Genomic DNA, 25,156 nt, shown 5'->3' on the forward strand with positions numbered 1-25,156 from the left:
TCTTGCTACTTTATAAAGCTTGAGATTGAACATAAACATATTCAAAGAAACTTCCCCCCCCCCATCTACAGACTCTTCTCTGTAAACCTCTGCAGCTACTACATCTGTTTAGACAGAAAAATCTGGGTGAGCATCACATCCAAGCGGGCCTGCCGCGCGCTGTAAAACAGCTTATGGCGTTTGTCGATCCACCAGCGCAAAAGAAACCCCTGTCTGACCTCTTGTCATGTTCTACCATCAGCGTACAATGCTGAAACAGGCTCCCTTTGTTGTACACCTGACCAGGAACTAATTTCGTCGCGGCCCTCTCCACCGGTAACACGGGCAAGAGGGCGGGGAGTCTCTGTTACAGCAACGCCACACTCGTTATTTCACAATTAATGTCAAGCCCTTGTTATTTGTCATTGCAAATACATGGCTTCGGCGCTGCTGCTGTTGTCGCTGCCATATTCTAATTTGTTCCCCATTATGGAAAACACTGGTGTCGATTAATTTCACTTTCATGCTTTGTACACACAACCAGTCGGTGTGAGGTGTTGTTGTTTACCAGAAGCCAGTAGTCTTGTCCAATTTATAAAGACCGGAAAAAATGCCTTTAAATGAAGCTGCGTTTGTGGGGAAAAAAAATCTAAAAATCATTTCGCACACATCCGTATGATTTTTATCAATTTTAAAAGCAGTGTTCAGATTATGCCGAAGTGAAAACGCAGACACTTTGCGTGACACTCAGAAGTTACGCTAACATTTATTTTCTAAAGCCCGCCGCCGCTCATTTGGATTCAAAGCCTATTTTTACCCCACCAGTCACTCTGCTTGTTTTTTCTGTCATGCTGTTTTTATTTTCATTTCCATTTCCTGTGAGTGAAATGATCTCCGCTCACAGTCACAGTCCCCTCCATTACACCTAATAAGGTGTCATATAATTTCATTCCATGCTTCACTTGTCAGAAAGGGCTTCCAATCCCACTCCAATTTTGAGTTTTAATAGATATTAGTCCTTAATGCTCTCCTCACAATTAGGCCTCCCAGTTTTGCTCTTAATGAAAATCAGATTAAGACATATAATCTAATTACAGTCCATATTAATCCACCACCCGATACACTCTGCCTACTGCTCTGCCACTCAGACCCTCTTGCCACAATCAGTTATTGAGCCTTTCACTTTGTCAGTCAGGACTCTCATACTGCATGTGGATAAGTGCTTGTGTGTGTGTGTGTGTGTGTGTGTATATGTATATACATACACACAGGTTTGTATATAGAAGTAGGATTAAAAATATGACATGACTCTGTGCTCTTGAACTTTTCTGTGACACATGAAGGGTAGTAAATGTCAAAGGAAATAAAAATACGGTGAAGGAAAGAAAGTTAATCTCATAAATTAATTCAACCTACGGGATGAAATGACCCATTTAGACTTGTAATTTAGAAATGAACTTCTCTCCCTCTATCTTCAGTTTTTGTCAGTTTTATCGTGACTACATGATTTGGATGGAGCCATGAAGTAGTCTTGGACTGATAAATTCTGCGCATATCGGCGGACCTCGTTTCATGGGAGAAATGTCCTTATCAGAGGCCCTTTGATGTGCCTGAAATATCACGCCAAGGTTCAGTGTGAATGTCATGTCTGTTCGATTGCTCATTTAGTTCAGTTACGACCCGTGTTTTCATAATTACTGCCGTAATTTTTAACGTAATTAACAACAGCCTCCGTTTTTCTGACTCTATGCGAGCGGCGATACCTCATTGAGAGTTGGCGGTCAGATCCAAAACTTTATCTAAGACGAGAGGAAGAAGTCGCGAACCACAATAATTCAATCAGTTTCATCACTTCAGAGAGAAATGATTAACTCCACTAGACTGGGTTACTCAATGAAATAAATTATATGAAAAAATTGATGGGGATCTGAAGTTATCTTTAGAAAAAAAAAACCCTCATCTTTGAGGCATTGCTTGCCTGTAGACTTTTTCTCATGTCTATATCTCCCTGTCTTCCTGTCCGTCTGTCTCCCATCTCAGGCTTTGAGACAGCCAGGTCTTTTGCTCTTCATGGCGCCCATGTGATCCTGGCTTGTCGAAACCTGACCCGTGCCAACAAGGCGGTGAGCCTCATTCAGGAAGAGTGGGTAAGTGACAGTCTAAGTAATCCCCTGTTTTCTTGGAGCTCTAAAAGCTGGAAAGTGTGGTTAAGTTACAACAGCTTTCTCAAACAAAAACAAATCCTATAAAAAGACGCCAACAATAAACCGACTTATAGTAACTTCCTTATTGAGGTTTAGACAGAATAAGCTGTTAAACATCAGTGAGCCACACTCGTGTATTAGTGAGCATACATGGACTGGGATTTCTGTAGTGCTTTTCTGGCCTTACCAATCACTTAAAGCACTTTTTTACCAAATTTAAACCAAATTCTCACCCATTCACACACAAATCGCAGTTGCACTCCCTCCGCAATGGATACAACTTCAGCTTCAGTATCTTGGCCATGTACACTTGATATTTCAGGCTTCCCGGGATGGGGATCAAAACAGTCCGAAGCACACCAAAAAGGGCTTGTCCGTGGAAAAAAAATGGTCCCAAACCAAAAAACCTATTGTTGTTACACCGACACTACATTTTCAGACTGAGCTTAATTTTTATAAAACATTTGATGTGATATAAGCAAAGCAATTTTTTTGGGTCTCGGTATATGCAGAATATGACTAAACAGTAGATAAAACAGTAGAAATAACTAGAACAAATACTAAAATTATTTTTTTTTAAAGTACTAAGATATAGTAAAATATAAATAACTTAATAAATGTACAATTTTGCACAATGTGTGGCAGGGAGCAGCAGGATGATGTTCAATAATACATGTTGTCATTTTCTGTGGAGTTCATACAATAATAACACTGAAACATATTTAAAGAAAATAAAACATTGAAATTTTTCGTTGACTATAAAACTTATTTTGGCTCTTCCCTTATTCTTAAGAGATTGCCTCAGTGGCTGGACCCACATGTTTGATTTGGCACAAATTTTTACCTCTGATGTCCTTCCTGACACAGCCCCACGTATCCCGCGGATATGAGCCGCCTCCCGGTCTTGAACCATGGGTTACTTTTTGCTGTGGTTTGTGGAATGTACTGTTTTTGTGACATAATAGTTTAAAGAGTGTTTGTGTTAACTGGATGTTTTAGATTATAAAGCTCAAACAAATACGGGACAAGCATAACATTTATAATTTAGATTACTGCATAACCTACCTGTTTAGGGCTCTGCTACAAATAGAGGCCTTTTATTTTATAAGAGTGTGCTTTAAAGCAGCGGTCCCCAACCCCCGGGCCTCGGACCGGTACCGGTCCGTGAGTCGTTTGGTACCGGGCCGCGAGAGTTGAGGCTCAGGTGTGAAATGTATGGTTTTCAGGGTTTTTATCGGTTTTCAGCGTTATTTTGTTATTGTTTTTATCGTTAACTCGGTTTTCCTGGGTTTTTTCACGTGTTATGAATAAATCTTCTTTTTTTCGGTACCGGTAATAGTTTTATTTTGTTGTATTTATCCGCGACACCTTAAAGGCCGGTCCGTGAAAATAATGTCGGGCATAAACCGGTCCGTGGCGCAAAAAAGGTTGGGGACCGCTGCTTTAAAGCTTCAAACCCCGCTTCCACATTTCACAGGAGCAGTCAAATAAACTTCTGAATGAGTCTCTCTTTAAAGCAGTAGAGAGAGTGTTAAATGGAGAGAGGGAGAGGGAGAAAAAGTGAGAGGGCATCTGATAATTACCTGAGATTATTGCTCTAATATCGCTGCGCTTGTGACATGTCCCCAGATTTACGAGTGTGGGAAAATAAACAAGTGAAATGTGGGTGCTGGAGCAGAAAGAATAAGCCATTAGCACTGAGTTGATTACAGAGAGCAGGACTTGAAGAAGACGGAGAGTGGGTGCTCAGCGTAGATATGAAGAGAGAAGGAGGAAACGAGGGAGAGAGAGGAAAAGCGAGGGGGAGGGAGACAAATGCCTTTGAGTGGGAGTAGATCTGCAGTGTTTAAACTCACCAAAGTCTCTAATTGAAGTATGCCCCTGGGGCTGTCAGTGCTGCTCCACTCTGTGAAATCCAGTACTTTGACTAAATGAGTGAGGAAAAGCTCTGATCCAAGCACCAGATTTTGTTGTCAAATTGATTTTTTTTTAAAGCTTCACACCTGCCACAGAGTTATCCATGTTAGTAAATTAACAAATGGACGCTGCCCAGGATTGCTTTTAAAGAATAAACAGCTGTGACCTATGTGCCATAAATGCTAATCTTCCTTCTTTTTTGGTTGTACATTGGCATGTAGCATATGCAGATTGTCAGCAAAATTAATGACTGAGTTAATAGGGGTTGGTATAGTTCAAATAGAGCTGGAATGGAGAATTAGCATTCCCTAAGCCCACTCTATATTTCCTTTTCAAGGAATCCCCCTTGTTATAGGCTAATGAATAAAAGTCACAATATCAGAATAAATCTTTGCTGCAAATTCCCCCCTCTGGCGACATTATTAATAGATTCAGGAGAAGAATAGAGAGGAGGATTAATCTTTAAGATGATGGATGGGCTGTGCTTACCTTCCCATGCTCCTATGTTAAGGTCATTTTGATAAGAGGGTATATTTTGGGGTCCTCTGTACAAAAGGTCATCATATCTACTTCCAGGTCCCTCTCAGAGTTCCGCTCTGGCTGCCAGGAGTGGAACTGCTGTCCCGATTGCGCAGCACCTCTGACCTCTAACTACCTGCTTACTATTACGCTGTACTTTCTCTTTCTCTGCGTGTGGGCTCGCGTTGCTGTTCAGGGGTGAGAGTGATGGCTCGCTCGCAGCGCAGGGTGGTGTGGTTCAGCGTGGCGCCGTGTACCGACAGTAGGTATAATAGTGGGGTCGCTGATGGATAATGGGGCAGGTCAGAACAGGCAGGAAGAGCAGGGTCGGAGGGCTCATCCTTCCCAGCCAATCATAATGTATTCTCCCAAGAGTGGCTCCTGAACTTCTGCTTCATATTTAACTCTTCAGTCATTAATGCTTTATGTTGTAGAGCTTGTTTGGCACTTTAGTGATTATATTGCTTGTTTTTTTCCTACTTTCTTTTTATTAGTTTTCTTTCTTTCGTTTCTTTTTTTTTTTAAAACTTTGTTATTGCTCGTTACTGTTTTCCCGATTAGACTTTAGCGGCGTCTCCTATGCAGTCCTAATCCGAGTTGAATGTGCTGTTTTCTCTGCCTCTATTTGAGCTGTGAGGTGAAACCCCTCCAGCAGGCTCATTAGGGGAGTTTAGAGTGGCAGAGAGGGGATAAACATTTACCTTATGATTGTGTTTTACAATAAGCCTGATGCTGGTTGCCTTTATAGGGTTCAAAGGGGGCTGTCTTTACTGTGATGAAGCCACAGTAAAACCAAGGGAATAAGCAGCAGATGGGAGCTGGAGGTAGAACAGAAGGACATGGGAAGGCAGAAGGAGAAAATGCACAAGAGTTAAGCATGATAATAAAGATATGCATCAACAGTTATATTTGTGGTGCCAAAATCGTTTGAGTCATGCACACTAGTGCATGTAGACACTATGATGCCACCCACCCATTCAAACTACTCTTTTGGAGCTTTGAGTCTGGAATCTTGTTGTTGTTGTTGCTGCTTTTAAAACTGGATTTGACATTGTTGCTATAGTGAGCATACGTAATTGACAGTAATATTAAATAGGATGGTAAGTCTGATTAAAAACAAGTTTAAAAAGAATATATTTACAGAATAGACTAAACATCAATCGTCCCTCTAATTTTTAATGTGTCTGAGCGAACACACAAACTCCCTGAGCGATCCCTTGGACCACTGTGAGCAACATCAGACGTGTGCACTGTGGTCACGCCACCATCTAATCCATCCAAGTTACATGGTTTATTAAAATAATCAAATTACAGCATTTACATTTATGTTTATGTTAGACTACTTTTAATTAACTGCTTTAGCCCACTTACAATGAAAATGTAAAAAAATCTAGTCATTGACTTGTGTAGTATGTTAACACTATCCATCCATCCATCTTCATCCGCTTTATCCGAGGCTGGGTCGCGGGGGCAGCAGCCTAAGCAAAGAGGCCCAGACCTCCCTCTCCCCAGCCACCTCCTCCAGCTTATCCGGGGGAATACCAAGGCGTTCCCAGGCCAGCCGAGAGATATAATCTCTCCAGCGTGTCCTGGGTCTGCCCCAGGGCCTCCTCCCGGTGGGACATGCCTGGAACACCTCACCCAGGAGGCGCCCAGGGGGCATCCTTGTCAGATGCCCGAACCACCTCAGCTGGCTCCTTTCGATGTGGAGCAGCAGCGGCTCTACTCTGAGCCCCTCCTGGATGGCCAAACTTCTCACCCTATCTCTAAGGGAGAGGCCAGCCACCCTTCGGAGGAAGCTCATTTCTGCCGCTTGTATCCGCGATCTCGTTCTTTCGGTCACTACCCACAGCTCGTGGCCATAGGTGAGGGTAGGGACGTAGATCGACTGGTAAATTGAGAGCTTCGCTTTTACACTCAGCTCCCTCTTCACCACGACGGACCGGTGCAGCGTCTGCATTACTGCAGCTGCAGCCCCAATCCGTCTGTCGATCTCTGGCTCCCTTCTCCCATCACTCGCGAACAAGACCCCGAGATACTTGAACTCCTCCACTTGGGGCAGGAACTCATCCCCGACCCGGAGTGGGCACTCCACCCTTTTCCGGCTGAGAACCATGGCCTCAGATTTGGAGGTGCTGATTCTCATTCCCGCTGCTTCACACTCGGCTGCGAACCGTTCCAGTGCGAGCTGGAGGCCCTCATCCGATGAAGCCAACAGAACCACATCATCTGCAAAAATCAGAGATGAGATTCTGAAGCCACCAAAGCGAAAGCCCTCCGCCACTTGGCTGCGCCTAGAAATCCTGTCCATAAAAATTATGAACAGAACCGGAGACAAAGGGCAGCCCTGGCGGAGCCCATCACCCACCGGGAACGAGTCCGACTTATTGCCGGCAATGCGAACCAAGCTCTTGCAACGGTTGTATAGGGATCGAATGGCCCGTAGTAATGGGCCAGACACCCCATACTCCCGCAACACCTCCCACAGGACACCCCGAGGGACACGGTCGAATGCCTTCTCCAAGTCCACAAAACACATGTAGACTGGTTGGGCAAACTCCCATGCACCCTCAAGTATCTTTGAGAGGATAAAGAGCTGGTCCAGTGTTCCGCAACCAGGACGAAAACCGCATTGTTCCTCCTGTGTTAACACTATTGGAAGTAAAAATAACTTGAACTTTTTGTCAAGGCTCGGCTGTGTGGCAGGCAGGAGTAGGACCCAAAATGCAGGACTCACAGGCACGAGGGAATAAACTCAAAAGGCAGCTTTATTGCGTAACAGAAGATGATAGGCGATACAAAACTAGACTGGGAAAAACTAACATAAAGCTCACCAGGAAACACGGGGGAATCACACACAGCATGAGGGACGACGTCACGCTGAACAGAGGGAGACGCAGACAGAAATACACAGAGGGTTAACGAGGGAAGTGGGAGCACACGGGGAACACAGGTGACACTGATAATCATAACGAGACAGGGCAGGGTGAACTGAACACTGACGGGAGAGGTGAAACAGGAAGTACAGAGGTTCAGACAGGAGGAGAGAGAGCACGAGTAGGACACCAACGTAACAGGCAGGGGAGACACGGAATAAACACGAAAGGGGACGAGGGCTCGTAAATACATAGAGGGCACACAGGGGGAAGAGAGAGCACGGGGAGAACTTAGACATAATGGGCAGGGGAAGCATGGAATAAAACATAAGGAGAGACGAGGGCTCACAGATACACAGAGGGGCACACAGGGGGTAAGAGCCATGAAGGGAGAACACTTAGGGAACAACACAACAGGGCAACTCAGAAAACATGGCCTAAGCAAGGAACAAAATACAAACATACGAGGAAACTAAGAACACTGGGCCAACATGGCCCAGGACCATGACAGTACCCCCCCCTCAAGGGCTGGCTCCAGACAGCCCAAACACAGAAAAACAAAACCAAACAGAAAACAACCCAGGGCGGGCGGCGGGGGCCCAGGACGGAGGGCCCGGAACAGAAAACAAAAGAAGAGCACAGCAAACACCGGAGCCCAAGAAAATAACCCAAACACAGAGCAGTTCAGGGGGCCGACCATGCGGAAGGCAACGGCGGCGACGTGGAAACAGTTCAGGAGGCCGGCCGTGCGCAAGGCAACGGCGGCGACGTGGAAACAGTTCAGGAGGCCGGCCGTGCGCAAGGCAACGGCGGCGGCGAAGGAGACGACGGAGCAGTTCAGGAGGCCAACCGCGCGGGAGGCGGCGGCGACGATGACAGCGCTGGTCCGGGGGCCGACCGTGCGGAAGGCGACGGCGGCCACCCAGGAGAAGAGGGTCCGGGGGCCGGCCGTGCGGAAGGCGACGGCGGCCACTCAGGCGAAGGCGGTCCGGGGGCCGGCCGTGCGGAAGGCGACGGCGGCCACTCAGGCGATGACGGTCCGGGGGCCGGCCGCGCGGAAGGCAGCGGCGGCGGCTCTCCAGTGTCAGGCGTACTGGCCGAGGCCCGGTGGGCACAGGACCAGTCGAGGCGGGACCAGGCGAAGCACAGGCTGAGGCTGCGGCAGACGAAGGCTCTGAGGAGGCTGCAGCAGACGAAGGCTCTGAGGAGGCTGCAGCAGACGCAGACGAAGGCTCTGAGGCCGGGCCAGGCGAGGACGAAGGCTCTGAGGAGGCTGCAGCAGACGCAGACGAAGGCTCTGAGGCCGGGCCAGACGAGGACGAAGGCTCTGAGGCCGGGCCAGGCGAGGACGCAGAGGCTGAGGCCGGGCCAGGCGAGGACGCAGAGGCTGAGGCCGGGCCAGGCGAGGACGCAGAGGCTGAGGCCGGGCCAGGCGAGGACGCAGAGGCTGAGGCCGGGCCAGGCGAGGACGCAGAGGCTGAGGCCGGGCCAGGCGGAGCTGCAGAGGCTGAGGCCGGGCCAGGCGGAGCTGCAGAGGCTGGCCCAGGCGTAGCAGAAGCACAGGCAGATGTAGCCGGGCCAGGCGATGACGAGGCGGTCGCAGATGGCGGCTGAACAGGCTCCTCGGGCCCTCCAGCTGATGCGGCGTGAGGCTGAACGGGCCCCTCGGACCCTCCAGCGGAGACAGGAGGCTGAACGGGCCCCTCGGACCCTCCAGCGGAGACAGGAGGCTGAACGGGCCCCTCGGACCCTCCAGCGGAGACGGGAGGCTGAACGGGCCCCTCGGACCCTCCAGCGGAGGCCAAAACAACGCCAACAGGCATGAAGTCCTTCGGCCGACATGAGGACAACTGGCGCTGCACTGAGCACTGACTCTGCCCAGGCAATGCGAACATGGTGCAGTTCTTAGGGGGCTGCTTAAACTTCAGGGGTCCAGAATCAGCTGGTGACTGAGACCTAGCCTCTGGGGAAGCCCTGGAGTGGCAAACTGTGCCCACGGCGGCTAAACCATGGAAAGTACCCTGAGTAGAAATCCAGTTACCTCTCTGCATGGAGTGAATGAGCAAAACTGGCAACACAGGAGACTGAGCGGAGAGTGGCTGCTGGGCAGCTAACTGAGTTACTGGAGACACGGGTGAGAGCGGGAGCTGAGCTGCTGGAGACACGGGTGAGAGTGGGAGCTGAGCTACTGACGGTGGTGAAGTAGATAACTGCACGGGAGACTGAACTGAGGGCGTCTGCACTGGCACAGGGGACTGAACTGATGTCTGTTGTAACGGTGGTGGTGAGAGTGGAGTAGGTGGTGACGGTTGTGGTGCTGGTGGTTGAGTGGGTGACTGTGCTAAGGGATGCTGCACTGGGGACACTGGAGACTGCACTGGGGACACTGGAGACTGCACTGGGGACACTGGAGACTGCACTGGGGACTGCAGTGATGGTTGTAGTGGAGGTGCAACGGGTGGAGGAGCGGCTGAAGTGGCTGTGGGTCGGGCGGCTAGTGGCTCAGCTACAGAGTATAGTAACGGCAGGGCTATGGGTTGAATGTCTGACTGAGTAGCAGCCTGAATGGCTGGGTGTAGTGATGGTTGGGGTGGAAGGGAAACAGGTGGTAGTGTGGATGACGGAACTAAGGGCGACTGAGTGGCAGACCGAACTGATGACTGAAGCGATGGTAGAGGTGAAAATGGAGCGTGTGGTGGAGTTAATGGCTGAGCTAGCGGGGACACAGGAGACTGAACTGAGGGGGACACTGGAGACTGAACTGAGGGGGACACTGGAGACTGAACTGAGGGGGACACTGGAGACTGAACTGAGGGGGACACTGGAGACTGAACTGAGGGGGACACTGGAGACTGAACTGAGGGGGACACTGGAGACTGAGCTGAGGGTGGCTGCGAGGGAGCTAACTGAGCTGAGGGTGGCTGCGAGGGAGCTAACTGAGCTGAGGGTGGCTGCGAGGGAGCTAACTGAGCTGAGGGTGGCTGCGAGGGAGCTAACTGAGCTGAGGGTGGCTGCGAGGGAGCTAACGGAGCTGTGAAGGGCTGCGAGGGAGCTAACGGAGCTGTGAAGGGCTGCGAGGGAGCTGACTGAGCTGTGAAGGGCTGTGAGGGAACTGACCGAGCTGGAAGTAGCAGCGAGGGAGCCGACGGAGCTTCTGGTAGCACAGCAGGTGAATTAGAAGGCCGAATGTCCGGCTGTGGGGTGGCGCGTCGGCGGCGTGAATGCCGTTTCTTTTTTGATGATGGCTCTGACGGGCCGAGCGGCTCCACATCCGGCCCTTCAGGCAGGTGGGTAGTAGCAGCTGGGGGATGAAGGTGGAGCTCGTTGCGGATTAAATCCTGTTCGAGTGGGTGGAGCGTACTGAGTAGCCAGGGAAGACCAGAGATTAAACGCTGTAGTTTGGTTTCCACAGCACGGCGAAATTCCTTTCCCTCATGTTCGAGCCACAGATGCAGGAGTCTTTCCACGGAGTAGATAATGTCCAGACGCAGTTCTTCTGGTGGGTTGAGTGCTGCTGGGTCCATATCTGTTGACGTCGTACTGTCAAGGTTCGGCTGTGTGGCAGGCAGGAGTAGGACCCAAAATGCAGGACTCACAGGCACGAGGGAATAAACTCAAAAGGCAGCTTTATTGCGTAACAGAAGATGATAGGCGATACAAAACTAGACTGGGAAAAACTAACATAAAGCTCACCAGGAAACACGGGGGAATCACACACAGCATGAGGGACGACGTCACGCTGAACAGAGGGAGACGCAGACAGAAATACACAGAGGGTTAACGAGGGAAGTGGGAGCACACGGGGAACACAGGTGACACTGATAATCATAACGAGACAGGGCAGGGTGAACTGAACACTGACGGGAGAGGTGAAACAGGAAGTACAGAGGTTCAGACAGGAGGAGAGAGAGCACGAGTAGGACACCAACGTAACAGGCAGGGGAGACACGGAATAAACACGAAAGGGGACGAGGGCTCGTAAATACATAGAGGGCACACAGGGGGAAGAGAGAGCACGGGGAGAACTTAGACATAATGGGCAGGGGAAGCATGGAATAAAACATAAGGAGAGACGAGGGCTCACAGATACACAGAGGGGCACACAGGGGGTAAGAGCCATGAAGGGAGAACACTTAGGGAACAACACAACAGGGCAACTCAGAAAACATGGCCTAAGCAAGGAACAAAATACAAACATACGAGGAAACTAAGAACACTGGGCCAACATGGCCCAGGACCATGACACTTTTTAACTTTATATATATATATATATTAGGGGTGCAACGATACACAAAATTCACGGTTCGGTTCGGTTCGATACTTTGGTGTCACGGTTCGATATTTTTTCGATACAAAAAAATGTTCATGCCTTTTTAATTTGTCATTTATTAAAATTATAAATATATGTTTTAACTCAAAAGTACAGTTTTTAAATTTAACCCTAACCCTTGTGCGTGTTTTTTATTTTGACAGCGAATGCGCACCTGCGGACCACTTATGTGCAGCCCTGGTTATATAGCTCGTCATATTGCAGCCACAGAAATTCTTTTGTCCATGAAACCATAAAGCTGCACTTTCTTTTTGCCTTATAGTCTGATTTGTCATAACTTCTCCGTTTTGTGGTAAGCTTTTCTTTGGCTGTCACTTCTTCACCCTGACCTGTCTTATTTGGCTCAGCAGAACTAAGATATATATCTGTCTGTGAAGGTCATCGTAGTCAAATATATATCCTGCTGCTTTTACACACGCACTCACATAAGCTCGGCGATTCTCTGCGCGATCAACCTCTCACATGTTTAAGCTTGCTGCGGGAGATTTCACTTGTCATGTTTGCATAGTAAGCTACCAATTAATAAGACGATGTCAGAGGAATTGGTGCACAAATTATCATCACTCACAGATCAGTGCTGTCATTGCAAAGTGAAAGCAAAAAAACAAGCGCAAATTCAAACGCGACTTCAATATGTCACATATTAACAGTGGCTCACCGTTGCCAATGACATAATTACCCAGCTACATTTCTGAAAGAATGCAAAAGCATTGACATATATTTTTCCTTCCTACAATAGCCCGACGGGCAGGGCAGAGATAGATTTTGGTAGCCCGACTGAAAAGATCGCTAGCCCCGGGACGTCGGGCTAGCGATATTGCAAGCCCTGTATCTGATTGAGGAATCACTCATCTTTGGAAAAGAGAGTTTATTACAGAGAAATGTCTCTTTCCAAAATAAAAGCTATACTATCCACTTCTTCTGGGCTATATTCTCAGCAGCATATTAAACAGCTGTCTAAATGACTCGGCTAAAGTTAGTAGCATGCTTGCTTGTTTTTTTTCTGCTTCCACTTGTCTTTGCACTAGGATGATGTCGGCGTAAATGTGCAGTCATATTCGTTGTGTTCCCACTAGTGCTTTCAGGTTAATCTCGTTGAAATGACCTTAACGCCACAGCACGGCAAATCTCCGTTAACGAGCTACCGCCGATCGCCCCGTGCATGGGGCTAGACGGCCAACACGTTAACGAGCTAACTGCGCTAACACACTAGCTCCCACCCATGTAATTGAGCATTGCATGGCACATCCAACATACTGTTTTACTTTAGTGCATGACTCGCTTACCTTCAGGGTCATACGTCACATGAAAACCAAAATAATTCCAAACGCCAGATCTGAATGAGGGTGGGGGAGGTCCATGTTGTAAGGAGAGCTTAACTTCTGTCTCGCTAGCTTGCCCTGCGCTCTTCCTTCTGACGATGCTGTCTGTGTTGAGCGCTCAGTGAATCTGCGTTCGACTACTCCGCCTAGGCTGCACTGTCGAGCCTAGGCGGAGTAGTCGAACGCAGATTCACTGAGCGCTCAACACAGACAGCATCGTCAGAAGGAAAGTTGATAAAATAAATTAAAAATGTTGTATTGTTCGATACATATGCGTACTGAACCGAAAGCACTGTATCGAACGGTTCAATATCGATACGAATATCGTTGCACCCCTAATATATATATATATACATATATATATATATATATATATATATATATATATATATATATATATATATATATATATATATATGCATGCTCTGACTTGTAGTATGAGTATGAGTATGTGGTCTTGTAGCTGCAAAGTTTTTTTTAAATGCAGCCAATGCGCTTTTCAACAAACATTTCAAACTATTTACAGAACAATCAGCTGTTCTGCATTAAATTTGATGCCACACAAATTATTTGTGCCACTCGAAAAAATAATTTCTGTCCACTATGAGATAAAGGAGAACAACACAAGCCTGATACCTGCAGGCTTGACAACAGGAGATGTATCACTCCTGTAAAACCTGTAACATTCAGCAGTCGCCTCATTGTTCTGACACACACAAAAAAACTTTTGACTACACTACACACTCACTTCACAAGATTTGCGCTAAACGTCTCAAATCTCTCACATCTCAAAACACCGCCGTCACTCCTAAAACTTTCCCCCGTTTCTTAACAACTAGATGCCACGTTGCCATATCATTGTTTGATTGGTCGACATGGTACTTTTTTCGATCAATAGGAAAGGGTGGGGTTTTTGGTTTCGTTTTTGCTTGCAGGTGGAGAGCGCTTTCAAGTGTTTTCCTTATAAAACGCCGTTTCTACCATTTCTTCCCGCAGTAAACATAAACAACGATAGTATTCAGGAAGAAAACCAAACATTGCATATTTTTTTTATCATAACTCTGGTTTTACGTGGCCTATCAACACAAAATCCAAACTGGTATAAAGTCCGTCAGTTGTTCCGTCTGTCCTGCTCACATCTCCAATGGTTGTACACGTTGTCATTAACGTGGCTTCACTCCACATCAGCTACGCCGCTTTGCTAGCTAAAACACCGGTGTCGGCACATAAGGACGCTGTCGTAGCCTGTCAAGACGTTGATTAGTTGCGAATGTGAATCGCATTATTGGCTGGACAATGGCTAATTACTGGCTAACACTGCAATACAGATTTGTTAAAGTATTAATTTTAATTTCAATTCAGGTTTTTTTTTTTTTTTGTGCGCAATGCAGATTTTGTGTGCGCAGAGACCGTGCCAGCAGTGCGCAATTGCGCACGTGCACAGCTTAGAGGGAACATTGCTAAACATCCACCTACTTAGAGTGTCTTTTACTATAACTGAAGGCTAAGATAACCGTCCATACTTGTCTTTCCAAGCAGAATCTCTCCTAATAATGCCTGGATGTCTGGAATAGAATATAAAATCATAAACTGAATAAACAACAAACCCAACAAAAAAAAACTATAATGTTATCACTATGGAGGAAAATGGCTTCAAACACTGACACACACACACACACACACACACACACACACACATATATATATATATATATATATATATATATATATATATATATATATATATATATATATATATATATATATATATATATATATATATATATATTGTGCCAGGGTTTAAATATGTTTCTTCAGGTGTAAAATTTGAGATTTAATCACTGGGAATTTATTTTCTTTTGCAATTTTTGGCACATCCACATTAATTTCCTAGTATTGTCATCTAAGTTTCTCCAGGGAGCCTCGTTCAAATTTTTAAGCACTGCAGCTCTTGGCCTTTGCCTGACGCTTTAACTATATGCATTCTTTTCAATAGCCTTTTACCTACCCATCTCCTATTCCCCTCACAGTGTAAAGCAGGTTAAGTTGCTGGTTAACAACCAAAGTGTTGTCTGCATACCAGAGATGTATTTTTCCTGATTGCCTTTAAATTTATGCTTATCTTTGATTCCAGCGTCTCCCTCAGAGAGCTGTAATGGACTCCCCTGAGATGTAGACCACTGCTTGGTGGGCCAACCAAGGCCCTCGGCCCCTGAGTAGAATATAACATACACACACGTGCGCCTAGGTCCTTTTTTGTAACTTCTTTCCTTTTTTTTTTAAATCTAAAATGCTCATTTCCCCCATTGCCCCTCTCTACAAAACATGCTAATGAGATGCTTTGTAAGGGCGTTAATTAGCGAGTTAGTCACTGATTGCTGTGCTTGTTTTTGTTGTGTGTGCGCGTCAGGATGGGAGGGGTTGGGGTGGTGGGGTGTTAATATGGCTGTGTGCCGCTGAGGAGAGGTTCTGTCAGGGTCTGCTCTGGAACCAATTAGGCTAAAGCCTAGTGTCCACTGAGGCTGCTGGGAGAAAAAAAAGCCTGCTGCTTGCAATGTCAAACAGCAACATTAACACAGGCCAGAGAGGAAGAGCAAGACAGGCAGAGAGCTGATAAGCAGCGGTCATTTATACAGACAGGCAGACAGCCTAAAACACAGACAGTCCTTCACTGAATATGAAAATCAGGCAGAGAATGCACTCGTACCCCTCTACCCTCTACCATGGAGTGCTATCTTTGCCATTGTTATCAGTCCTTAAGATCTATAGATATATATGTATATATGCCTTTTTTTTTTGCGGGCTGCTGTAGGATAAATTAAGATCCGAATCAATGGCACAGAATGTTCCTTTCCAAGCACCAGCTATTTCAGGTGGAGTAACTGAATTTTTTGTTTTTTTAACAAAGTGGAAATGGAAAATGTTTTAAAAGGCAGACAGGAAGAAGGCAGTCCAACCTTGATGTGAGTACATAATGCTGTGTTCCCATGACTTCCCGATGCACCATCTTACCGAGGCACACTGGCTTCTTCCTGCTGGTGGCTTATGATTTATAAGATAATGCCACATGTTTATGCGTCATGGCCTACATACGGCAGTATGAGGTGGCAAAGTTCTACACGAGTCCCACGTTTGTTCTAGAAATCTTCCCTGCATGACTCTGTGTGTTGGGATACATGCAGGGTTTTCAAACCCTTTGCCGTCACCCCCACTCTACCTTTAACCTGAATCACACCGGTTTGGAAATTTGTGTGCGTGCCTCCGTGTGTCCATTTGCTCAGTGCATAACCTCCTGTGTCAGTCTGACAGGCCCTGTGCCCCGCTGGCCACCATGACATGCCACGCTATAGCCCGGCTTCTCTCTTTGGGCCAACATGAACTGACACTTGTGAAATGCTGACCTGGTCCGTCGCAGACCCTCCAGCGCCTTAGGATGCTGCTCTTTTAGTCAGTGTTCCTCACTTCTCCCCTCACTTCATCATTCCTTTATTTTCCCTTCTTTTAGAAGGGTCTCAAAAGTCCCTTCTCACTCACCTTTCAGACCCCTACCAGTTTTTCCTCCTCTTTTATCTTCCTAAATGATTAAGGAAATTGGAGCCCATTTCCCAGGTCAGTGAGCAGGGCTGGAGCACTCTCTTCTGCTCCCAGAGTAACCAGTATATCATAATTAATCATTTTCAAATCCTCTATCTTGCAGATGCAAGTTCACACTGGTACACTGGTATCCCCACATCAACCTCTTCGGGGAGGATGCCGATTAAAGATGAACATATCAAGCAAAAATACTGCTCATATATATTTTCTTTTTTTTCTGGGGAGCTACAACATGTATAGATGTGTGCACTTTGCTAGTTTTACCTAATTTTGCCAAGTGGACTTTATTTTATTTTATTTTATTTTTTTTACTGAAGGAGTTCTGTGCACCTGTAGTGGTCTTCGCATTTGAAAGTTTATTCAATTTGTAAAAAGCATGAAATCTCACCGCACAACACACGTTTTACTGGTTAGATTGTTAGCAGGGTTATTATTATACTTAGTTTAAGTTAAACTAGATATGAAAAACAAATAAAAAAAACAAACTACAACTTAAAAAAAGATGGAAACTAACTGAAACTAAACTGAATTAAAAATAAAAATTAAATAATATTAATAAGAAATACAAATTTATAACTGTGGTTGTTAACAACACGTCCTTCTACTTTTTTTGTTATTCAAAGGTTAGCTTATAGGTTGTAAAGCAATATGACCACATGTTGATTTAAAAAAAGTAATGCAAAATATTTGAGGAAAAGAAGTATTTGCAAAATATGTTTAAAAAAAAAAAAATTAAAGACAGAAATAGACAATCATGACCTTCCCAACCAGTGCCAGCAGCTGGGAGACCTAATTCCTCCAGCTTGTCCTGTCTGTCCTGGCTCTCCTCCTGCTTTTAGATGCCCAAAAGACCTCACCTGGGAAGCCCTTATGACAGATGCCCCCTCAGCTGGCTCCCTTTGATGTATAAGGCTTTACTCTGAGCTTCTCCTGAAATGCTGAGATCCTCACCGTATCTCTCAGGGTGAGCTCAGACACCTTTGGAGGAAGCTCATATCCACCACTTATTCTATCAGTCTGTATCCACAGCTCATAGCTATTCGTGATGGTAGAAATGTAGATGGACCAGGAAATGAACTTTTCACCACAATCCACAGCATCTGCATCCCTGGAGATGCTGCACCAATCTGTCTGTCATCTCCTGCCCCATTCTTTCAATATGTGTGTGTAACACTGGGAGATACTCATTTTCTTTCTCATCTAGAAATGAGGCAATTTCTTCAGTGTGGGGTTTTGCTTACATATCACTGTTGGAGCTCAGATAAATCCAACGGAGATTGTTGCTGGTGATGTCAAGACTTGTACTTAAATAGCCCCTTAGGTTGTCTCCGGACCACAGCAACATTACACCTGCACCTCCCTCTGCTCATCCAATCGTCTCCTCAGGTGCATCCACTAAATCACCGAGGTAGAGGTGGTTCTCTTTTATTTCTAGGATTGTACAAATCGTTCTGTTTCTTTGCATATTAGCAGCATGAATCTGCCTCTCCAGGGAGAACTTCTCATCTCTCTTTATTTGCTTATTTGCTTGTTTTCTACTTGAGCGCTGCCTGCGAATTAGGATCCCCAGTTCCCTGCCTTTAACTACTTTCTACTCTAGCTTAAGAGCAGAAGGGATGGATTGAATGAAGGTGCACCCATGATATGTAAATTTGATGAGGAGACCCCCCCCCCCCCCCCCCCCCCCCTTTTAACTCAAATGTATTCCCCAGCAAGTGACCACACAGGGCTAAGGAACAGCAATAAGAGTTACTGTAATATACCACTGAGGATTTCTTTGCATTACACAGGTGACGGTTCTAGTTTAGCTTGTGGGAATACTAAAGGAGGCTTTGTGTAGTAGAGACTATTAGTACAACAACCTTAAGAGTTGAATATCTTGAAGTTTTACAGTAGACCAGTGTGTGATTGTGCATCTTTGCAATACGCTCCTCAGGTTCAGTATGTATGTGCCCTCACATGAACAGTGCACACACACACATTTGCATGGTGTGTATTTAAATGCTTAATTATGCATTTTGCATAGCTTTGGGACATGCATCACTCTTCCCAGACTGCTAATAAAGTGACCAGGGAGATGGGGAACCTAAATGAATCCTAAAGTGCCTGGCTTGCATTCCTCACTCTCTCCCTCTCTCTCCCTCAGCGCTCTGCTTAGTTATTCCAGCCCACCGTGAAAAGCTGTGTGCCGCTCAGCTCTGTTCCTCCTTATGTCTGTCTGCCGTAGCCAGGTGCTCTGTCTCCTGAAGAGGTGTGGCCTGCTCCTAATTGCCTGGACCACAGTGAACTATGGGCAAATGCTTTGTGTGAGGGAGCACCATGGAGGAATAATTTTGAATAAATCACGTAGTTAGCCGGTTGATATTTTCTGCTAAATAAGCACTTCAGCGGGCGTCTCACAAGGAGGTGTGAGCGTTAGAATGATGGGTCACTTGCCATAGGTCATGTTGGGGAGGATTTAAATGATTTAAATGATGTCACTGCCACTGAAGGGGACGGGTTCAGGAAGGATGTGTAAGGCAGCACCTCTTTGTTGTTTGAACCTGACAGATTTTCATCCTTCTCTCTTTCACTTTTCCCTCTGAAGGAGGACCCATTGCCCTGGGATGAGGGCTTCTTATGATGAGAGAGGTGAGAGGTTGCCTGGATCTCTTTCCCTCTTTCTCTCTCTCTCTTTTTCTGTCTGCCAGCAGAGAATGTTATTATTGAAGTCTGAGAAGTGCTGACCACAGAGAGACACGTCCAGCACACACTCTGTTTTAAATCAAGAGATGAGCCAATTGTAATAGACTGCAGTCAAATAGACCGAGGCTTAGTTGACGTCTGCCAAACAAGCAAGCATAGTAATGTCGAGTGCAGGAGCCATCTGGCAACGGCCTGTAACATTTATCTGCCATTACCCTGAGCTTTTTTAGCATTTTAGCACAGTTTGAAATTAGCATAGGCTCTCAGATCCCGAGATAAAGTTCATAGGCGATGCAGTAGGCTAATTACATGTAATTCTGTGTTTGATGTCTCTGTGAGATTGAAATTGTCGGATGCTGTCTCTTGTCATCATGAGATGGGAACCTAATGAGTGTATTCTGTGCCCTACAATGTCTGGTTGCATTTCGCATATGAGACAGAGGAGGGGGTGAAAACGGAGAAGAAGGAGATTGTAAATGTTAGTAGCGTGTGTCGGTTGAGAAGGACATTGGGATTTGTTCACTAATGAACAGACAAGTGTGTCATAACACGTCAACTGCTGGGATATCCGACTGTTCTGACGCTGTAAGTTACAAATTTCAAAGTCAGGCTGGTCGTCCATCTCCACTTTCCACAAAGCACTCCGAAATAAAAGGATGACGTTATTACAGCTGGATGAGACTGGAACCTTTTAAAGATGTGCCTTTAAAAAGCAATACATACCTGCAGCTCTGTTATTTAATTTCTCCACAGTCAATATATGCAGTTGGATTTTGATGCTGAACTCTGCGTGTCATCTTTTTTGACTGTGCAAAGTGTTTTCTGCTTATATGGCTGTGTCTCCGAGCCTTTGACTTGTGTTTATAGGGTATATTCTGCAGTCTGGTCTCATGGAATGATACCAGTGAACTGCTTCAGGCATCCGAATAATCCTGCCCCAGGCACAGCTATCATTATTTTCTGGGAAGTTGTTTGTGTGCATGTGTGCATGTGCACATGTAAGTATGTATGTCTGCGTGTTTGTATGTGCTGTGACACGGAGTTAACACTGGTTTACAGCTTAATCAGTCTGTGTAACTGGATGCATATTTATCAGAGAGAAAATTCATGCTCAAAGAATTAGACCTTAGCCCATACATCATTATCAAACACACACCCACCCACACATGCATGCCCTTCAACACATACACAGACACACACACAGATCCACATTTCATTAGAGAGGCAGATTCAGGCAGCAGTAGATTAAAAACAACGTGTGTTTTTACAGGTCCATAAATCAAGCGCGGGACGAGGGGGATTCATTTAGAGAACACCAGAGTTGTGGCGTAGTTGCCCTCACGTGACTAATGCTCAGCTGCGATACTTTGATACACTGCCTTTTTATTAGTTTCATTCTCTCTTGCCCCATATCAACGATTATCTCTCAGCTCACATCTGACTCGTGGTCTACGTTATATGTTGAGTTCATTTTGGTGAGGAAAGAGCCAACATTGTGACGCACGATTATGCCTACATACGTGCGTGTGATTAGGCCTACACTACAGCTTTACCAGATTAATTGTATGGCATTGTTTGTGTGCTGTTCACTGGAAAAAGTCAGGTTATGTCCTTTGCTCTCTGCATCCAATGGGAATGTTAGATGATTAGCATCTAACATTTGGACTGCTCAGACTTACCTCTGTTTAAAAAAAAAAGTTATTAGTGATGCTCTGCAATAAAGGTAACACCCACACATTCACCACCGCTTCATCTGTCATACAGCTATTGTCTCAGCCACGCTGAGGCTTAGCTGTTTGGTCATGTGTGTCTGTGTTTGTGGGTGTGTAGCCCTGATTTTCAGCATGAGTCTGACACACGGGGAGCTAGTGTAATTTCCCCCTGCACTAAAACCCCCAACAAGTGGCACCAGGGGAGAGAGGAGCATATTACAAGTTCAAGCGGCTATGCTTTCCTTTACCTCAGAGAACTACAAGCGCTCCTGACCTGTGACCAGGCATAGCCTGTGTGTGTGTTTGTCTGTCTGTGTGTGTGTGTGTGTGTGTGTGCGTTTGTACGTTGAGGGAGGCTCAAAGGTGTCTGAGCTACCTTGCTGTTCTTTCAAAGTGTAAAGCATTTATTAGGGTCCAGACCTGTTTGGGGGGCCGCAGGGCAATATTATTTCATGTGTTCCAATTGAGGTGTGTGTGTGTGTGAGAAAGAGAGAGTGTGTTTTCTGTGCAACTTTTTAGATAACCAGCTCTATATAGGAGGAGGCTAGAAGGTGAACAGGTTTGGTAAATATATCAAATAACTCTGTAATAAAAACCCGCTGTAAACCAGTGAACACAGTTTGACCTTTGAACTCCAGCTCCCTCGGTCACAGTGCTATATGTAGACCACATGAAGCTCTGCTGATTAATTCTGCTGTGGACCATGAGGAGGAAGTATGTGTCTCAGACTTTGGCTTGAAACTTTTCTGTTCCATCTAATAAAGTGTATTAAGGAAACTGTGAAACCTTTCTCTCAAATAGTGGTGATCCATTTATAACTCAGAGACTACAGTAAAATTAACCACTATGTGTCACGGTAGGTTAATTTAAGTAAATTGAAGAAGACTCAATGAGAATGGCGACCATCTAAAAAGTGGAAATCGGGACATTCCTCTTCTCAAGTCTTTAAACCAGAAGTTTGTCTATGCATGAGTTATGATACAAAAAGAACCCATGAGATTCAGGTTACTGTAGTCTCTAGTGATTGAGGGTGGTGACATATAACCAGAGTCTCCTGACTGAGACTTTTGTGTTTTATTTCAGCCTCTAAAACAAAAACCAGCTCTAAATCTGCTTTGCCGATCTGTAGGGCTGCTGGCACCAGCCACCACTCCAAACCTCCCGAGGAACTTTTTGTTGTTGTTGTTGTTTTATGATGCAGACTTGGTATATTAACAGATTACCTGACAGCACAGCATAATGTGCTCTTAAGTCATTTAACATATTTCTGTGAGATCAGGCTGGTTGGAAAACTAGAAATGTGAAAGTCTGCTTTTGTCTCGCTTCATCTGATGTAACTTTGTGTTAAATCTTTCTTTAGGGTCATTGTGAGCTGCACGTGAGCTGTGCTAGAACAGCTGTAACTTCTGTCTAATTTAGCTTCTCATCTTCTGCTACAGGACATAATGATATGACAGCCCTTTGTCATTCCTACAGGTCTGTTTGTGGGAGCGAACGGTGAGTAGAGATAATTGCTGCCTCTCGTTTATCCTGTGAAGGGCACTTCTACATTTTAACCCAATTGCAACTCAATGGATATATAACTCAAGTGTGAGTGTAGGGGCCATGTGTACTTGGATATTTCCTTGGATCAGTTTGCTCCATTAATTTTTTGGAAACCAAATCTCTATTAGGGCTTGAATGAATGATCAACAAGAGCCAACTAGGGCAGTGTAGAAGACTGGACTTATGTGCAAAGGGAGGGAAAAAGTCATGAAAGTAAAGGGAAGAGAGGAAGATGGGGTGAAGAAAGGGAAGCATGGAGGAGTGAGGTGTGGTTACGTGGGGGTAGGGTGCAAGGATGCTCATCTATTACATCGCACAGGAGCCCAGGGGTCAGCTTCAGCAAGACGGATTCAGAGCTATTGGGTTTGGACTCCATCTCCCATAAATCCTGGCACGTGATGCTGATGGATGTGGGCCATAAAGCCTCCCGCGCTGACATGTGGAGAGCAACATGGGAGAACCATGGGAAAAAGTGAGTGCTCCAGGTTAATGTCAGCGAAGCCTGGGAGTGAAGAGGGGATGATGGAGAGAAAGAAAGACCTGGGCAGCGAGAGATCAGAGGTGTAGAGAGGGAGATTGAGAAGAATGAGCAGAAAAAGCCGAGCGTTTGTGGGAACACTGTAACAGAATTTGCTGTGGCATTTGCAGTAATTCAGCTGTCATCATACGGGTTTAAAGCCACGTTGCTTGGAGTGCAGTGGATCGCTCGACAGTGTTTGTATGAGAGAGGAAAAAACATTCACTACTGTGTGACTATAACAGCATTTAGCAGAAGTAGATTTGTATTATGTGCATTTATTGTTATTATTTGCTTTTATGGTGTCTGACGCTTTACCAAGATGAATATAACTCATTAAAAAAAGCAATAGAATTATAATAGACTCAACTACAGGAACTGCCGACCTGGCTAGACAGGAAATGGAGACATGTATACTTCCTCATTAACAGAACCCCGTTTGGGCCATAAACCACCATCCCAATGTGCTCGAGGAAAATGCCCTGATTAGGCGGGTGGAGGGGCATTGCTGCCCTAATGAAGGCTTCCCCCACAGTCATTTATGATATTGGTATGGGTAGTATGGTGACTAGGCCTATGGGATGAGCTGACTTACAAGAGATATGGATGTAAGTGAGCGGATGCAGTATTTTTGTATGGATGGGAGAGTTGGGCCGGGGGAATGCATATTCACAACTCATTTGGGGGAGTCAGTTTTACTAGGTTGCGGCTAATGGAGATGAGCTTGTGTTAAGAGCCGGGGGAGACGGTAATTTTACATAAAACCAAAAGAGGTTTGAAATGGGTGTGTGTGTGGTCAGGTTGTGTTTACTTTGTTCTGCCATCTTTTTTCGTTATTTGCTTTATCTACTCAGCTGAAAAAGAAGAAGATGTGATTGAGAATGACATTACTTATCATTATCATTTTTCTCTTTTAATTTACATTTTAATGAATTGATTTATGATAAAGAAAAAAAAAACACATCGTATTTGGTTTAATCTTGCGGAGAAAGACTTCAGTGTAGATGTATTGAGATTGAGTTTTGAGGTTAATCTGCATTTTTGTGCCTCACTTGTTAAGAGGGCAAACTTTAATTCCTGCTCTCTGACAAATGCAGGCAAATTACAAAAAAGTTTTCGGCCTTTTTTTCCAAAGGATTTTATGAGCACCACTATAAATTTTTGGGAGAGTTGGAAAACGTTAATAGACACAATGTTTTATTTGCACAGTCTTGTGTAAAAAAGCTATTATGCGGGCTGGATAATAGGATTTACATCGTGTTTATGAGGCTTTATTTTTTGACCAGTGGTATTGTGCGTGCCTTACACTCATTACGATGCTTTGCAAATAGAGTTGCATTCTAATTTAGTCATTTTGGTGATGCTGTTGGTACCGTTTGCCTTATAAACTTTCAGTAAATGCAGTGGGATTTTTCAGATTTTTAAACTAGGTTGTGTTCATTAGGAAAAATAAGTCTTTGAAGGAAAACGAGACACATAAATATAGATTTCAAGGTCTTACAAATGCCTTGAACAAATGTTACAATAAGCTAATCCCTCACCACCATTGTTTCCTCTCCGCTTCCTAATTTCTCGCTTTTTCTTGACTCACCCCTCGTCGCTCCCCCCCCACCATCGCCACAGGAGCTACCTGAGGCCCTTGTGTCCACCTCATTCATCACCAAGGTTTGATTCCTCTGCTTTGAGAGAGATTGGGGGGGAAAAAAGAGTTTAGAAGGAAGAGTAAAGAGTCATAACAAACCCTCCTCTGTTCTCTCCCCTTCTTTTCTACCTCCCTTCCTTCAGCGTGTGAGGGAGAGATGAATGCAGCTAGTGGAATTAATTGCACTCCGTTACTGAAGATCAGCAAGTTTGCACTGTTGGCGTGCTGATCTGCCATATGGCTGCCCACTAGGTGAACACTTTGATTAATGTTGCCCACTCCCCATTTTTTCCCCACTAATATTTGATTCTGAT

General features: G+C 45.4%; 1 protein-coding gene across 1 annotated transcript in view; it reads left to right on the forward strand.

Moving 5' to 3' along the window:
* The window catches only part of wwox (WW domain containing oxidoreductase), a 142,197-nt gene that overhangs the window by 10,415 nt on the left and 106,626 nt on the right, over nt 1-25,156 (forward strand). The window contains exon 5 of the mRNA XM_004553346.3: nt 2,020-2,126. Coding sequence (XP_004553403.1) covers nt 2,020-2,126 — 107 coding nt within the window. The remainder of the gene's footprint in view (nt 1-2,019; nt 2,127-25,156) is intronic.

The sequence above is a fragment of the Maylandia zebra genome, linkage group LG7 (assembly GCF_041146795.1).
Source record: "Maylandia zebra isolate NMK-2024a linkage group LG7, Mzebra_GT3a, whole genome shotgun sequence".
In the NCBI taxonomy this organism is placed as follows: Eukaryota; Metazoa; Chordata; class Actinopteri; order Cichliformes; family Cichlidae; genus Maylandia; species Maylandia zebra.